Consider the following 18,659-nt stretch of genomic DNA (forward strand, 5'->3'; position numbering starts at 1 on the left):
TGAGTATGTGCCTTCGAGAATATATTGGACATGTCCAAACCAAAAGCCGTGAATTGGCCTGGCAGAGTCTGGAACATTGACAAGGCACTGATGACTCAGGTTTGTTCATTGAGTAAAAATATTGAGATTATAGAGGGAACACTAGGTGAATCTTGTAAAAGGTTTCATGACTAGATTAAATGGCGTGTTCCTGTTGTCCATTCAGCAACGTTTGCACAATAAATGTTTCCCTTAATGAAATGACACAGCTGAAATGGTGAATAAGCTGCACAAATAGTGTGACATATAATCTATCCTCCTTGTATCTTGTTGTTCAAGTTGCAACCTGAGCTTCTTGTGACTGGAAGACAGGAACACTGGAATTGTGATTCCTTTCTCATATCATCATCTAATTCTGTTAATCTGATATGTGGCCAAAGTCCTGCATGCATTATGTTCTACAGTTCATTATGACCCTCTCCTAACTTGGACATAAAGATTAGCATTCTTTGATAAGCCTTATCAAATCTGTAAAATGATAATATGGATTAGTCATAATAAAAACCACACTTGTGTATTTGTACAAAATCTCTTGGCTAATTATTTTAATCAGGACCTCAGCTTTTTAAAGATGTCAATAACAAATAGATTTGACACACATGTGACATTTGAAATAAAGTGGCTCATTAGTTTACAAACAAGAGAAAATCTGCAGATGCTGAAAATCCAAGCATCACACATGAAATGCTGTAGGAACTCAGCAGGCCAGGCAGCGTCTGTGGAAAACAGTAAACAGGTGATGTTTTGGGCCAAGACCCTTCATCTACATTTTGTGTGTGTTGTTCATTAGATTACAAATTGGCTTAGAAGATCAAAGGGGGCAGCAGGCAGAAGAGATTCAGAACTAAACATATTATTTCATAATATTCATAATGGGTATTCTATAAACTTAAAGTCTCATTACTTTAATGATAATCCCATGAGGGGAAATAATATTAAAAATAGTTCCTTTTAAGATTCTAGGATTAAGAACTTGATCAGAGATTTTTATGATGGTCTTCCCTTACCGAAGTTTGTGGCCACTTCCATGCAACTGTGCTTTTGGAGACCTTAAGTGTTTAAATCAAATGCTCCCCATGTTGTTTTACTGCTGGTTTTCAAACCCTTAGTAGAAAAATTTTGGATCTATTTATATTATGTGCAATTTGGATTTGTTCTACTTAAGTGAAGCAGGCTACCTTATCTAACAGAATAGCTGCACTGTATACTTTTCTGATTTATCGGTTTAGTTCAGTTTGCACCATTCTTTTACATTGGTTGCTTTCTGTAGAATCTCTCTGGGTGCAACTGGTCTACTTTGGTCTTCGTTTTCTCAGCAGTCTTTTTGCATTTGAATGGCTAATTTAATACCATGACCACATCTCCAAGCACCAGTGACATTCTCTCTCTGACTGCCCTTCACATTAGGCATTTGTTATCTAGTATACATCTCAGAAATGGTTATTGTACTGCTTTGGAGAACTAATGTTCTAATAGCCTCCCATTAACTGGGAGCTTTGAGCACCCTGCCACTGTTTTTATTTGTACATGGTGCATAATTTTGGCAATATTTTAAGTTCCTTTTACATTTGATAAGGTACCCCATGCAAGGCTTATTGAGAAAGTAAGGTGACATGGGATCCAAGGGGACATTGCTTTGTGGTTCCAGAACTGGCTTGCCCACAGAAGGCAGAGTGATTGTAGACAGGTCATTTTCTGCTTGGAGGTTGGTGACCAGTGGTGTGCCTTGGGGATCTGTTCTGGGACCCTTACTCGTCGTGATTTTTATAAATGACCTGGATGAGGAAGTGGAGGGATGGGTTAGTAAGTTTGCTGATGACCCAAAGGTTGGAGGTGTGATAGTGTGGTGTGGATAGTGTGAAGGGCTGTCAGAGGTTACAGTGGGACATTGATAAGATGCAAAAACTGGGCTGAGAAGTGGCAGATGGAGTTCAACCCAGATAAGTGTGAAAGTCAAATATGATGGCAGAATATAGTATTAATGGTAAGACTCTTGGCATTGTGGAGGATCAGGGGGATCTTGGGGTCCAAGTCCTTAGGACACTCAAAGCAGCTGCACAGATTGACTTTGTGGTTAAGAAAGCATAAGGTGTATTGGCCTTTATTAATTGTGGAACTGAATTTAGGAGCTGAGAGGTAATGTTGCAGCTATATAGGACCCTGGTCAGACCCCACCTGGAGTACTGTGCTCAGTTCTGGTTGCCTCACTACAGGAAGGATGTAGAAGCCATAGAAAGGGTGCAGAAGAGATTTACAAGGATGTTGCCTGGATTGGGGACCATGCTTTCTGAGAATAGGTTGAGTGAACTTGGCCTTTGCTCCTTGGAGCAACGGAGGATGAGAGGTGAACTGATTGAGGTGTACAAGATGATGAGAGGCATTGATCATGTGGATCGTCAGAGACTTTTTCCCAGGGCTGAAATGGTTGCCTCAGGATGACACAGGTTTAAGGTGCTGGGGAGTAGGTACAGAGGAGATGTCAGGGGTAAGTTTTTTACTCAGAGAGTGGTGAGTGTGTGGAATGGGTTGCTGGCAACAGAGGTGGAGGCGGATACAATAAGGTCTTTTAAGAGACTTTTAGATTGGTACATGGAGCTTAGAAAAATAGAGGGCTATGGGTAAGCCTAGTATTTTCTAAGGTAGGGGCATGTTCAGCTCAACTTTGTGGGCCAAAGGTCTGTATTGTGCTGTAGGTTTTCTATGTTTCAATAAGCCATGCAGGGTATCCACTGGGCTGTCAGTTTGCATGGTTTTATGTTGGAACCGCAATACGAAACTGTCCACATATCAATCCAATGGTATGATAAGATGAGCAGGTAGTGTCCCTGGGGTAGGTTTGTCTGGCCATGAAAGGAAATCTAGAACTGAAATGAATTTGGACATGATTCACTTTGTGGTTATGTAGTTATGTCAAATGTCTTTTTTATCTATCTTGTCCAAGCATTCAAGCTAGTCATATTATTGGTGTTTAGTAACAAATCCTTTTGCATGTGATGTAAACACAAGAAATTCTACAGATGCTGGAAATTCAAAGCAACATGCACACAAAGTGCTGGAGCAACTCAGAAGTTTAAGCAGCATCTGTGGAAATGGACGACGACTGTTCATTCCGTAAATGCTGCCTGACCTGCTGAATTCCTCCAACATTTTATGCATGTTGCTCTGGATGGATGTAAGTTGTTCCGAGTTTATGTGATAGGCGATTATTGTACCATTCTCATCTGAGAAATATTGATGACAACGTAGATACACAATGTGCATGTGATTTGTTTTTTTGTTATTCACTCCTAAGAATAGTACATAATAGTAATTTGTCAAAGCAAGTGGGATGAAAATATTTAATGGAAGGAACTGGTTTTCTTCTTGCTCTGTGGCACATTAGTAATCTCTCTGCTAACAAATATTCTAGCAGTGGAATCCGACACACACACAATTATACTACAATTCCTTTCAAACTATTGGTACAATGTGGGTCAAACGTGACAGGCTATTAAACTGATCCCTGATACATTTCTGAATATCACTCGGCACCTCCAGATACTAAGATATTTGATAGCTGTTTACAATTGCTAATGACCTGCATTTGCAGATGACTTGTGTATCACTGGGCTCATTGAAATGTGTAGTTTGGAGCTCATTTCATGCTGCAGCTATCTTTATGATGAATTTGGAAGTGGTTTGCAACAGTATTATATGGGGCTGGTATCATTTCCACCCTTTTGGATAAATGAAATCATATCGGCTCAGCACTAAAATAGAATGTGTCATTTTCCACGTGTTGTAAAAAATAATGTGAAATGTAACAATGCCATTGTAATTCTGTTTTCTCCCATTACTCTGAAGATGGATATAAAACATCCTTTGAACATCATTGGCAAACTTCTCATTATCTCATGTTCTCATTATTTATTGTGTTGGCGCTTGGCCAAGTGGTTAAGGCGTTGCTCTAGTAATCTGAAGGTCGTTAGTTCGAGCCTCAGCTAAGGCAGCATCTTGTGTCCTTGAGCAAGGCACTTAACCACACGTTGATCTGTGATGACACCGGTGCCAAGCTGTATTGGCCCTTGCCCTTCCCTTGGACAACATTGGCAGCGTGGAGAGGGGAGGCTTGCAGCATGGGAACTGCCAGTCTGCCATACAACCCTGCCCAGCCCTGCGTCCTAGAAACTTGCGTCCAAGGCACAAATCCATGGCCTCTTGAGACCAAGGGATGCCTATTATTACTATGATTATTTATTGCTATTTATTGACTTTTGCATAATTTGTTGTCTTCTGCACTCTGGTTGATCTTTTCTGATCCTGTTGTAAGACCATAAGATATAGGAGCAAAATTAGGCCATTTGGCCCATTGAGTCTGCTCTGCCATTTCATCATGGCTGATCCAATTTTTCTCTCAGCCTCAGTCTCCTGCCTTCTGCCTGTATCCCTTCATGACCAGTCAAAAATCTATCAACCTCCACCTTAAATATACATAAAGACTTGGCTTCCACAGCTGCCAGTGGTAAAGAATTCCGCAGATTCATCAGTCTCTGGCTAAAGAAATGCCTCCTCATCTCCGTATTAAAAGAACACCCCTCTATTCTGAGGCTGTGTCCTCTGGACTTAAACTCTCCAACCATAGGAAACATTCTGTTCACATCCATTCTATCAAAGCCTTTCACTATTCAACTATTTTGTAGATTTACTGAGTATGTCTGCAGGAAAATGAATCTCTGGGGTATATGGTGACATGTATGTACTTCAATAATAAAATTTACTTTGAACTTTTATATTTTCTGTTACATGAAGTGTAGTTTTTTTAAAAAATTCCCTTAATGCACAATGTTTGCGTTCTATCATTGCTCTTCAGGGCGTTTGCAGTCCATTCTATTCAGATCAGCAGATCAACATTACTGGTTGTTGCTCAGCTGTAATTGTCAAAGGGACTTCAGGCTTATCAACTGTAAAAACAAAAAAGATTATTGACAAGAGCCTGGTCTGAAAAGAACCTTTTGATATGTGAGCCAATATTATGTGGATGATTTTTTTGCAAAATGCCAGGTGCCGAGGCATTTCTTGCCTGTGTGCCTATGCTGCAGTTGCCTAGTTACTTGTAAGAATATGGTGAAATGGGATCTGTTTGGCACTCCCACTGTTCAAGTTAATAAAAGAAACTCATGGTGCGGAAACATTTGGAAATAATTTAAAAAAAATAGTTAACCTGATGGTTTCAGGCCCAACCTATTTAGAAAAATGTGGCTGGAACATAAACTGCTGAATTCAGAACCAAGAGAATGCTGGACTGATACCTGTTTCATTAACATGCACATGCAAATTTAATTTACAATTGTGCTTCCATACAACAAGATATAAAGTATAGTCGCAGTTTTCATTTAATTGCCAGGTCTGTACCTGCGGCCAGCTGGCAATATTTGGGTTGGGGATGCCTTCAACCACATAACTTTGACTCCTTCGCTATCCTGTTTCATGAAACCCCTCCTAGCTTCTTCACCTTTTCCCTTTGATTGCTCCTCCTGCCTGAAGATATGTGGCTGCAAAAGACCCATAAGCATTTTCAACTGATAAATCTTCCATCCTCTGAAACAATTTATGCCAGCTGTCTTGATGGAGAGTGACAGCACTTAGTTTTCACTGGTGGCCAGAGTTGTTGCAATTGTTACTATAAATGAATGGCTATTGAAATAGTGATGATCATGTTAGATTAAGAATTGCCTCAAGGCAGATGGTCTGAAATAAACAGATAGTAAATTATTGCTACTCAACCTCCGTACAATCTGTGGGAGGGAATTTTTATGAATATTTTTCTAGAAGAGTTTGATGATGAACCTATCCGGAAGTTATGATTCATGCGGAAATTAAAACCTGTGCAAGTGCAGGGGACTGAAATAAAAAAAACAACAGGTGTTTCATTCACTATGACATGTAGATGTACCCTGGTGCGACTGACAAAAGCTGAGCCATACAGAAGCTGTAACTGGGAAATATAACAGTCTTTATTCACACAGCAAAACTTCAGGGGAGAGCGTCCAAGAGAATCTCACGCTCTAGACACGATATTTTATACTCCTTCAACACGAAGATAATACATGATTAACTACATTTTCAGTTGCTAAAATCGCCCATTTAACTTCAGTATTTTAAATGTAGGTAAATTTACAGAATTATATATTTGCAATGGTAGCTCAGCCCAACTAGTAGAACTCCATTGAATATGCTGTAGGATGTGGGATATAAATTGCAACAGGAGATAGAAAAGGCATGTAATAAAAGCAATGTTACAATAGTCATGGGAAAATTTTAGTACGTGGTTTGATTAGGAAAATCAGGTTGGTGCTGGATCCCAAGTGATGGAATTTGTAGAACACTTATGAGTTGGCTTTTTAGAGCAGCTTATGGTTGAGCCTACTATGGGACAGGCAATTCTGGATTGGGGGGGTTGTGTAATGAATCAAATTTGATTAGGGAGCTTAAGTTAAAGGAGCCCCTAGAAGACAGTGATGAGGATATGATAGAATTCCCCCTACAGTTTGAGAGGGAGAAGATAAAGTCAGATATATCAGTATTAAAGCAGAGTAAAGAGGATTACAGAGGCATGAGAGAGGAGCTGAACTAAAGTTGATTGGAAGACAACACTAGCAGTGATGACTACAGAGAAGCAATGGCTGGAGTTTCTGGGAGTAATTTGGAAGGTGCAGGATAGATACATCCCAAAGATGAAGAAGTATTCTAAAGGGAGAGTGAGGCAAGCATGGCTGACCAGGGAAGCCAAAGGCTGGCAAAAATCAAAGAGGAGGCATTTAATAGAGCATAAATTAGGGGGAAGTTAGTGGATTGGGAAGTTTTTAAAAACCAATGGAAGGCAACTAAAAAGCCATAGGGGCAGAAAGAAGTGAAATATAAAGGTAAACTAGTCAATAATATAAAAGAGGATACCATTTTTTTCAAATATATAGAGTAAAATTCAGAGGTGAGTGTGAATATTGGACAGCTGAAAAATGATATTGGAGAGGTAGTAATGGGGGACAAAGCTATGACAGATGGAAATTTTAAAAATCTGTATAAATGTTTTCTATGGAAGGTATTAGCAGTATGCTAGGAATTCAAGTGTGTCGGGACAGAAGTGAATGTAGTTGTTATTACTAAGGGGAAAGTACTTGAGAAGCTGAAAGGCCTGAAGGTAGATAAGTCAGCCAGACCAGATGGTGTACACCCCAGTGTTCTGGACGGGGTAGCCAACGAGATTGTGGAAGCATTTGTAATGATCTTTCAAGAATCACTGGATTCCGGAATGGTTTCAGACGCAAGTGTCACTTCACTCTTTAACAAGGGATAGAGGAGGAAAAAAGGAAATTATAAGCAAGTTAGCCTAACTTTAGTGGTTGGGAACATGTTGGAATCCATTATTAAGGATGAGGTTTTAGGGTACTTCAAGGCACATGATGAAGTAGGCCAAAGCCAGCATGGTTTCCTAAAGGGAAAATCTTGCCTGACATATCTGTTGGAATTCCTTGAGGAAATAACAGGCAGAATAAACAAAGGAGGTTCAGTGGATGTTGTTTATTTGGATTTTTATAAGGCCTTTGACAAGGCGCTGCACGTGAGGCTGCTCGACAAGGTAAGAGCCCATGGTATTACAGGAAAGATGCCAGCGTGGATAGAAGATTGGCTGACTGGCAGGAAAGCAAAGAGTGGGAATAAAGGGACCTATTCTGGTTGGCTGCCAGTGACTAGTGATGTTCTTCAGGGGTTGACTTTGTGCCTAAATTTGCAGACAATACAAAGATCGATGGAGGGGCAGGTAATGTTGAGGAAGCCGGGAGTCTGCAGACAGATTGGGAAAAAGAAGTGGCAGATGGAATAAGATATAGGGAAGTGTATGGTGATCATTTTGGTAGAAGAAATAAAGGCATAGACTATTTTCTGAATGGAGGGAATAGGTGCAAAGGGGCTTGAGAGGCCTTATGCAGGTTCCAGTAAGGTTAACTTGCAGGTTGAGCCACTGTTAAAAAGGCAAATGCAATGTTAGCATTGTTAGCATTTTGAGAAGACTAGGATATAACAGCAAGGATGTAATGCTGAGGCATTAGTCGGAGCACACTTGGAATATCATGAGAAGTTTTGGAGCCCTTATCTAAGAAAAGGTGTGCCGGCATTGGACGAGTCCAGAGGAGGTTCACGAATATGATTGTGGGAATGAAAGGGTTAACATGCGAGGAGTGTTTGATGGCTCTGGGCCTGTACTCACTGGAGTTTAGAATGCAGCGTATCTCATTGAAACAGATTGAAAGGCCTACATAGAGAGGGTGTAGGAAGAATGTTTCCTATAATGGGCGAGTCTAGCAGTTGAAGGCACAGCCTCAAAATAGAGTGACATCCACTTAAAACAGAGATGAGGATGAATTTCTTTAGCCAGAGGATGGTGACTCTGTGGAATTTATTCTCATGGATAGTTGTGAAGCCAAATCATTGAGGACATCTAAAGTAGAGGTTCATAAGTTCTTGATCATTCAGGGCATCAAAGAAGACATGAGAATGGGGCTGAGATGGATCATAAATCAACCATGATGGAATAGTGGGGCAGACTCAATGGCCTGAGTGGCCTAGTTATGCTCCTATGCCTATGAGCTCACCGATGTTAGTTCCAAAAGCCTGAGTATGAACTCCAGACATCCAAAATATACCCCTTTTCTTACAGGGTTGAGGGATCATTCCATGATATACACTAACCAGAAGGTTAAGTGGCAGTACAGACCTGTCCAATAAATGGCAAGGATTCACCTTGTGAGCATGTGAGAGGAATATTCGTCTATTGTGTTTCCCTATTTGCTTTAATGGGCAGGATCAGAATGTCCCATTTCCAATGGATGGTTTCACTCGCCACAAAGTGTGGCGTAGCAGTCAGCGGGATGCTGTTACAGCTCGGGGCGTTGGAAGTTCAGAGTTCAGTTCTGGCATCCTCCGTAAGGAATTTCTGTACAGCCACCCCATAGCTGATGTCCAGGTAACCAATTTTCTCACTCAGTACAAAGCCATACCGGTTATTCAGATAATTGTCCATTGTAAATTGTCCCTTGGTTAGGCGAGGGTTAATTCCAGGGTTGCTGGTGGCGCGGCTCGAAGGGCTGTAAGTGCCTGTTCTGTGTTTTATCGCTAAGTAAATAAAATGAATCTCACAGTTGTATTTGGTGACATGCATGTACTTTGATAATACATTTGTTTATATATAATAGTTCAATATAACATTTACATGACTTTGACAGTATACATCCCTTTATTTATTTTGTACATTTATGTATTTGATACAACTTCTCCTCTGATTTGTGTTTACTCATTTTTTTAAATCAATAAAAACAGATTGAAAAAAGTGATAAATTTACTTTGCACTTTCAACTTTGATGCATAACATGGTTAATTCAGTTGCCTGGTCATACCTATGTACGTTCTCTATGGTTTAATCATAGATCGAAAGTTTGGCTACTCACTAGTAAGTCATTCCCTTAGACGTTATGTCGATAGCGTCAATTGTGTCAGATACTGATGGTTTCCCTCTTTCTTTCCCCTTCCAGATGGTATTCACATTATTTCTGCACTCTGTACTCTGAGAGTGACCATCATTACTGAAGACATGCTGACAAATAGCATCACCGTACGTTTGGAAAACATGTCCCAGGACAAGTTTCTGTCTCCACTGCTGTCTCTATTTGTTGAAGGAGTTGCTGCTGTGTTATCCACAACCAAAGACGATATTTTTATTTTTAACATTCAGAATGACACTGATGTCAGCGCGAATATTCTGAATGTAAGTTTCTCTGCACTGCTGCCTGGCGGGGTTCGAAACCAATACTTTCCTTCAGAGGATCTGCAGGAGCAGATTTACCTCAACCGGACGCTGCTGACCACCATCTCCACCCAACGGGTCCTCCCCTTTGATGACAATATCTGCCTGAGAGAGCCTTGTGAAAACTATATGAAGTGTGTATCTGTGCTGAAGTTTGACAGCTCAGCACCGTTCATTTCATCTGACACTGTTTTATTTCGACCTATTCATCCCATCAATGGGCTGCGATGCAGGTGCCCTCCAGGATTCACCGGGGATTATTGTGAAACAGAAATTGATCTGTGCTATTCCAATCCCTGTGGTAATCATGGACTGTGCCGAAGCAGGGAAGGAGGCTATAATTGTGAATGCAGTGAAGATTATACAGGTAAGCATCTCAATATTTCAGTTTAATCTTTTTTCTTTAAGACTGAAGATTTATTCTGATTTGGAGCTTGTGCTTTAACATGAAAAGTACTTTGTACTCTGTGCACAAAAACAGGAAGCCACTAATGAAGGAAAAGTTCATGCTGATCATGCTAGAAATTTCCAGCTGATCAGGCAGAATCTGTGAAGAAAGAACCTTTGGTTGGTGTTCTTTCACTGGAATGAGGACATTTGGGAGGGGTATTTAGCAGGTACTGAGGCTGCAAGAAGGATGACTGAGGAGAAACAAGAAGGGAAGGATGATGAAAGGGTGGATTGAGGAGAGTATAAATGACAATTAACACTGAGGTGAGTCAAAAGGGAATGACAGTGGGACAAGTAAAAGAACAATAATGTGTCCTGAGGGACTAGGAATGAGAATCAGAATTATAATTAATATCTGCAGTTCAGGACAAAATTAGCAGCAGTCATCATGATCAAGAATTGTTTGAAACAAATTGCCTGAAAAACAAGGATGTAATGTTGAGGCTTTATAAGGCACTGATGAAGCCTCACTTGGAGTGCTGTGAGCAGTTTTGGGTCCCTTTTTTAAGAAAGGATGTGCAGACAATGGAGAGCTTTCAAAAGAGGTTCCCAAAAATGACTCTGGGATTAAAAGACTTATCATACAAGGAGTGTTTGATGGATCTGGGCCTGTACTCACTGGAGTTCAGAAGAATGAGGAGGGATCTCAGTGAAACCTATCGACTGTTGAAAGGCCTTGATAGAGTGGATGTGGAGAGGATGTTTCCTATGGTGGGGGACTTCTAGGACCAGAGGACACAACCTCTGAATAGGGAGACGTCCATTTAGAATGGAGATGAGGAATTTCTTTAATTGGAGAGTGGTGAAGCTGTGGAAATTGTTGCCACAGGCGGCTGTAGGGGCTAAGTCATTGGGTATATATAAGGCATAATAGATTCTTAATTAGTTAGGACATGGAGGGATACGGGAAGAAGGCAAGAGATTGGGGCTGAGAATCCATAGTGAAATGGTGGAGCAGACTCAATGAGCCAAGTGGCCTAATTCTGTCCCTTTATCTTATGGTCGCAGCATTATCTGCTTTCCTTTCTGGAAAACGCACTGCAGCAGTACAAAAAGCATAGTCCTTACACTTGTGTGCAGCCAACTTAACGATACCCTCAAGTGCTATTAAATTTAGAAATGGAAGCCCCATCCCCAGAATGGTGAATGGGCACTCTCTGCCGTGACAACATTTTGTGCCTCTGTCTGCACCAATAAATTGCCATCCCAGAGAAGTGAAAGACCTCACGCACATATAAGGAGAAGAAAACACACAATACCCCCTCCCCTCCCCCCACCTCAACCAATTAAAAGCCAATGTTATTGCTGCAACTGACCTCAGCAATGTAGAGTGATGCTTGCTATCCTGAGAAATCAAATGGAAATTTTTGAACTGTGAGGATGTGGTCTTTTGTCATTCATTGTGGTTGATGTTTTCATACAGTTGATCTAGTGGCAGATTAGTGGTACATGAAAGTCCACTTTACAATCAACGTTTGGACCTTTGTCTTGTAAGGATGTAGTGTTCTAAATCAGGTCTAATTGTGGCAAGGTCATTCAGTTTGGCTTTTGTTGTGAGCTGGTAGCACTGTAGTCAGCTGAGTTCAGTTATTGGGTGCTGGGATTAAAGGAATGGAATATTTGCTCAGCCTGGGTACAGGTGTTATCACCCAGGATCTTGGCCCAAAACATCAACTGTTTACTCTTTTCTATAGATGCTGCCTGGCCTGCTGGGTTCCCCCTGCATTTTGTGTGTGCTGTTGTAGATTTCCAGTATCTGTAGATTTTCTCATGTTTGTAATTACCACCCAGTGTCCCACTCCATTATTTGAGAATTTATTTACACTTCTTTTCGATATGCTAATTCAAACATTGTTCAACAAATGTCTCATTGTCATGCATGGGTCAGAGCCAAGGGCCTAAATTCCTGGAAGTGTTGTAAAATGTCTTTGCAAAGTTCAATCATATCAGGTTGTCTGTGTTAATCCAGGGAACTGTGACTCATTTTGTATCCAGTGCCATGCCAGTTAATAAAATCACAGGGCTGGAAACATTTCAGGACCTCTGCCAGCAATTGGCAAAATCATAGGCTTGTGGTGTGGTCGAAACCCTTTCAGAAATCTGAAAGGAAGAAAGTGCAAGATGCTTTTTGCAGCATTTAAGATAAATAGGGGATGTGAGAACAGGTAAATGTAAGTTGAGAGCAAATGAATGTTGAAGAGGAAGTACAGAACTTCTTGTTGAGAAGTGTAAGAAAATATGACAATGGAATGTCAAGGAGAATGTGCTAACGCTGTTAATCAGGCAGCGTATAAGTAAATTTGTAAAAAGAGTATAAAGTTTAAAGTAAATTTATTTTCAAAGCACATTATATCTCATATACAACCCTGCGATTCATTTTCTTGTGGGCATACTCAATAAATCCAATATCCATAATAGAACCAACTGGCCATTCAACCAGTGCAAAAGAACAAACTGCAAATACAAAAAGAAAGAAATAATAAATAAATAAGCAATAAATTTCCAGAACGTGAGATCAAAAGTCCTTGAAAGTGAGTCCAAAGTTTGTGGCAACAGTTTACTGAAGGGGCAAGTGAAGTTGAGTGAAGTTATCGCCTTGGGTTCAAGAGCCTGATGGTTAAGGGGTAATAACTGTTCCTGATCCTGGTGGTGTGAGTCCTGAAGCTCCATTACCTTCCTGATGGCAGCAGTGAGAAGAGACCATGACCTGAGCTGTGAGGTTCTTTGACGATGGATGCTGCTTTCCTGTGATTAAAATAGGTTTTTGCCTGGGGAGATCAGTAAGAAAGAAAGGCCAGTCAGATGATGGTGAAGGAAGTTAACCAGAACACTACTAATAAGTATTTTGTATCAATGTGTACAAGAGAGAGATGTATTAAAGAACAGCTCACTTCAATCATTTCAGGATTTACCCGAGATAGAATCAATATTGGCCTGAAAGAGGCACGTGAGACCAAAGAAGCATAGGAATTATAATTGTGCTTTCTTTGACATGGAGGCAGGAGGACTGGGAGTGAGCAATGTTGTTGTTTGAGGTTCACACTTTGCAGTGATACAGGGGCCATGGAACATTTCAGATTCATGAAGATATTTAAAATGAGGAACTACAAATTATAAATAATACATTTTTAAAGTCCATTTTTATTATAAGAGAGGGGAGTTTGGAATGATTTCATATAGGTATGTAAAATTATGAAGGATTAAAGGAAAGAAATAATTTTATGTTTGAGAGCTCAAGAAAAGATGTCAAAAATATTAAATATGGGAGCAGGGAACACTTTTATAGACTGATGGTCTCGGCTGAAAAGTCAGGTGTGGTGAGTGAAGCAGACACGTGCAAAATTTTGTGTTGGACATCAAAGGTTTCAGAAGTACATTTAATGTCAAATCAGCAAGAAAGAACGAGAGAACTTTAGCAAGCACGTAGAAATGACCTCACTTGGAATAGAACCAGTACTAATGTAGACCAGTTTGGTCGATGTTGTGGACCTGAGCCGATGAAGAAAGTGTGAATTTTGAAAACTGCAGGCTAAATGTTTATATTAGTAAAAGATGTAATGTGCTGAATGAAGGTGGGTGGAGGGGTTGGTGTGCCGGTGAGAGTGCGAGTGAGGAGTTGATGGGTATCTGAAGGAGAACAGGTTGCAGAGAAATGTGGGAGGATTAGACTGATAAGAATGTTCTGAGAGCCAGATTTCACTCAGTGGGCCAAGGGACATCCAATGTCAGAAGAGTATTTGAGGCTTGTCGAAGGTAATACTATAGAATGTCAAAGGTAACTGGTCCCATTCTCTGATCAACAACACTCTGAAATGCTGAAGGAACTCAGCAGCTCAGGCAGCATCTGTAAAGGGAAATAAACCCTTGATGATCCAGGCCTAGATCCCGCATCAGGACTGGAAAAGAAAGGGGCAGAAGCCAGAATAAAAATGTAGGGGTAAAAGCATGAGCTAGCAGGTGATAGAGGAAGGCAAGACTGTAGGGGAGGAGGAAAAAGAGAATGATGTGAGTGAGGTGGAAGAGGGCAAGGGGCTGAGAAAAAGGAATGGGAAGGAAATAGGGAACCAGAAGGAAGAAGGTGAAGGTAATGGGCTAGGCAAGGGAGGGAAAAGAGAAATGAGTAAAGGGGAGTCAGGGATAAGGGAAAACAAAAGAGGAGGGAGATGGAGGGGAGTAGTTGGTGATTGTCATTACCTGGCATGAATGTTATTTACCACACATCAGCCCTTACCTGAACTTTGTCAAGTTTTGCTACAATGCAGTGCAGCTTGTTTCATTTGCTGAGGAGCTTCAAGTTCAATTGGGCACTGGAATATTTTCCGATTCAGTTTTACCAGGGCATGTAGGCACCACACTTTGTCAAATGTTGCCCAGATATCACAGCAAACTTCGCCCCATCGCTGTTATTCATCTCATTTGCCAATGTTTGCATCTAGGCTGTGATCGGTTTACATCTTTGAGAGTAAAATATATTTCCCAATAACTAGTGTCTCAGAAAGGAGATTCTTTTCAACTATGCCTTTGTATTTTACCATGGTGGGTAACAAAGGATGGCTCCTCGCAGTTTAACATTCCTGAAGTTTAACAGCTTCGCACTTGTGTAGCTTACTGAAAGTACTTATCTCATAATACAATCAAGAATGGTAGGTACCTGTTAAGGGCTCTATGTTTTATTTGATTTTGCAAAGTAGAAATCTTCAGACAGCCTTCAAAGCACAGTTGGGTTTCTTTTTGGCATGAGCTGATTAAAAATAGCCACCTACATGGAGTTTCATTGACAGTTTCTGACAAATACTAGACTTTGACTGGAATTCTTGTGTTTGCACTGTGGCATAGTGGTTAACACAACACTTTACAGTACCAGCAACCGGTGTTTCCTCCTGGTGCTCTGGTTTCCTCCCAAAGGCCCAAGACATACTGGTTGGTAGGTTAACTGGTCATTGTAAATTTTCCTGTGATTAAGACCATAAGATATAAGAGCAGAGTTAGGCCATTTGACCCATCGAGTCTGCTCTGCCATTCAATCATGGCTGATCCCTTTTTCCCTCCTTAGCCCCACTCCCTGGCCTTCTCCCCATAAACTTTGATGACATGTCCTATCAAGCTCTGCCTTAAATACACCCAACGACCTGGCCGCCATAGCTGTCTGTGGTAATAGATTCCACAAATTCACCACCCTCTGGCTAAAGAAGTTTCTATGCAGCTTTGTTTAAATGGATGCCTCTCTATCCTGAGGCTGTGCAGTCTTGTCCTAGTCTCTCCCACCATGGGAAACATCCTTTCCACATCTACTCTGTCTCGGCCTTTTAGCATTCGAAAGATTTCAATGAGATCCCCCCACGTCTTTCTAAATTCCAGCAAGTACAAACCCATAGCTATCAAACATTCCTTGTATGATATCCCTTTCATTCCTGGAATCATCCTTGTGAACCTCCTCTGAAACCTCTCCAATGACACATCTTTTCTTAGATGAGGAGCCCAAAACTGTTCACAATACTCAAGGTGAGGCCTCACCAGTACCTTATAAAGCCTCAGCATCACATCCCTGCTCTGGTATTCTAGACCTCTTGAAATGAATGCTAATTTTACAGTTGTTTTCCTTGATAACCATTCTTTAGGATGTTCTGCACAAGGACTCCCAAGTCCTTTTGCATCTCTGATTTTTGTATTTTCTCCCCGCTTAGAAAATAGTCTGCACATTTATTTCTACTACCAAAGTGTGTGACCATGCATTTTCCAATATTGTATTTCATTTGGCACTCTCTTGCCCATTCTCCTAATCTGCCTAAGTCCTTCTGCAGCCTACCTGTTTCCTCAACACCACCTACCCCTCCACCAATCTTCATATCAACTGCAAGCTTGGCAACAAAGCCATCTATTCCATCATCTATTTCATTTATATACAATGTAAAAAGATGTGGTCCCAACACCGACCCACAACCTGCTAAACACCACTAGTCACTGGCAGACAACCAGAGAAGGATCCTTTTCTTCCCACTTGTTGCCTTCTACCAATCAGCAATGCTGTAACCATGCCAGTACTTTACTTTTGATACCATGGGCTCTTAACTTGTTAAAGGCCTTCTGAAGGTCCAAATATAGAACATCCACTGCATCCCCTTTATCTATCCTATGTGTAATCTCCTCAAAACTAGAGTTAGATCAGGGGTTGCTGGGCGGTGTGGCTTGCAAGGCTGGAAAGGCCCATTCTGTGCTGTATCTCAATAAAATCAATAGAATAAGTAAATATTGGTGTCCTTTGCATCTTTGGGTATATTGAAGATGCATTTGTTTCCATTAGTCTGATTATTTGTAGCTGTAGATGGACTTGTTCAGGTGATTTTTGTTTTGATAGAAGATTCTGGATGTTCAATAGTGATCATTTCCAAGCAGCTTTTAAATAACATTTTTCATGTTTTAAATGAATAAAGCAGCAAAGCAAACTTGCAACAATGCTCCTAAAACGAAATGAGTTTTGCATTGTCCAGATTTACTGTTGGAAAGGAAAGAAATGTCAGTTGGTAATTTGTCATCTATTTGTTAATTTCTCCCTTCATGATGCCAGAGTAGAATATCAGAGTAATCTTTCCATTCTCACCTGCTCTACTTTCAGCTACTCTCCTTCCTGTGTTCAGTAATTATTTAATTCTTCCTTCATGCTGATGTTTTCATAAACCAATTATTTCTGATACCTCCAAGTGATGATAGTTGATCTGTCCCCATGTGTGTTTTTGCCAAAGGAAGATAGTTTTGAGTGCTTGATGATTGGACGAAACAATAGATATAACATTACCTTTTGGAACTTCCCTGATTTCTTCTGCAGCTGAGATCAACCTGAACAGGAGACAATCAGAAGGGTCAAGTTCATGGTAGGTCAATGATGAAGATATCAAAGTGAGACTTAGACAGTTTGTGCTGAACTAGACAAATGGTCAAAACTGGAAGCTGATTCTTTATCTAGGACATGGCCATGTTAAAATGTAGAGATAAAAAATTGGCCTCAGTTACATTCCATATCAATTTTTCTGAGACTCCTTTCTCCCTAATCATGGCTTCCCCTCCACGGTAGCTCATAAGCTCTTCACTTTCATTTCCATATCCTGCAATTTTTTTTTCTCATCCCTCCTCCTGTGGGAGCAATACCTGCCCTTTCACCTCTTCCTGTTGCAACGTACAGGGGCCAAAATACTTCAAATTTATATTGCTTTTGATGATCAGAATACAGTCTCCTCAGCAAAGGAGAAAGCAATTTAGGGATTTAATAACATTTGCTGAAAGTTTCCATTCAATATACAAAGGTGCTCTTCCATTCAGACTTCTCTGTCATTGACTTCTTTTGCTGTTCCAACAAAACCCAATGGAAGCTCAAGGAGCAGCATCTCATCTTGCAACCAGGAACACCATACTATTTTCCAGATAAACAGTTTATAATGAGAGGTCATCAACTCTAAAATTAACTCTGTCTTTCCTCTCTCCATAGCCGTGGCATAACATTGCAACATAATTGAAAGCATAACATTGAAAGATAAGAAATGGGTTTAGATCAGTCCTCCTTTGAGCCTATTCCACCACTTTATAACACTCTCACATACATCTAGGCTTACTTGTTCAGATCTCCATCAACGATACCGCTGCCACAGCTCTTTTGAGCAGAGAATTCTGATGTTTTGTGACTCTGCGAGAAGAAATTCCTCCTCTCCTCTCTGAGTTACCTCATAGTCTGAAACTGTCTTTGTGTTCCAGATCCTTACACAAGGGGAAACACCCTTAGCACCTATCTCATTCATCATTATTATGTGCCATGTCATATGACATAGACGGTCATGGTCTCATGACCAGTGATTGCTCTTGGCAAATTTTTCTGCTGAAGAAGTTTTCCATTGCCTTCATCCAGGCAGTGTCTTTACAAGACAGTGACCCCAGCCACCTACTCCCATGACTTCACTTGACCCTAATCGGGGACTAAGCAGGTGCTACACTTTGCCCAAGCATAATCTACAGGCCAGTGGAGAGAAGGACGCCTCACACCTCCTTTGATAGAGACATAACTCCACCAGCGGGTGAGGCAGAGGCCTGCGCAAGACTCCTTTTTGACTAGTGGTAGTTAGTTGTGTGTGGTGATGGGTTAGGCAGCAGATAACACAGCCCTCTGATTTCAACTAGGTAAGGTCTTGCTCCATTCAAACATTAATAGTCACAGATTCAGGCATAGGTGATCTTGCCAACTGTTTCTCCTTTTTCCCCTTTCCACTAATCCATCTCATTCTCTGTCCTTCTCCCAATAATCCCCAGCCTCCACCAGACTGCATCAGTAATCACACACAATATCAAC

The 18,659-nt window shown here is 40.8% G+C and overlaps 1 protein-coding gene across 4 annotated transcripts in view; it reads left to right on the forward strand.

Annotated features, from left to right (window-relative positions):
* Nucleotides 1-18,659, forward strand: part of LOC132403786 (cadherin EGF LAG seven-pass G-type receptor 1-like) — a 368,758-nt gene that overhangs the window by 177,164 nt on the left and 172,935 nt on the right. For all 4 annotated transcript variants that reach the window (XM_059987470.1, XM_059987471.1, XM_059987472.1 and 1 more), the window contains one exon: nt 9,606-10,244. In XM_059987470.1, the coding sequence (XP_059843453.1) occupies nt 9,606-10,244 (639 nt within the window). The remainder of the gene's footprint in view (nt 1-9,605; nt 10,245-18,659) is intronic.

This window comes from Hypanus sabinus, chromosome 13, assembly GCF_030144855.1.
Source record: "Hypanus sabinus isolate sHypSab1 chromosome 13, sHypSab1.hap1, whole genome shotgun sequence".
Taxonomy (NCBI): Eukaryota; Metazoa; Chordata; class Chondrichthyes; order Myliobatiformes; family Dasyatidae; genus Hypanus; species Hypanus sabinus.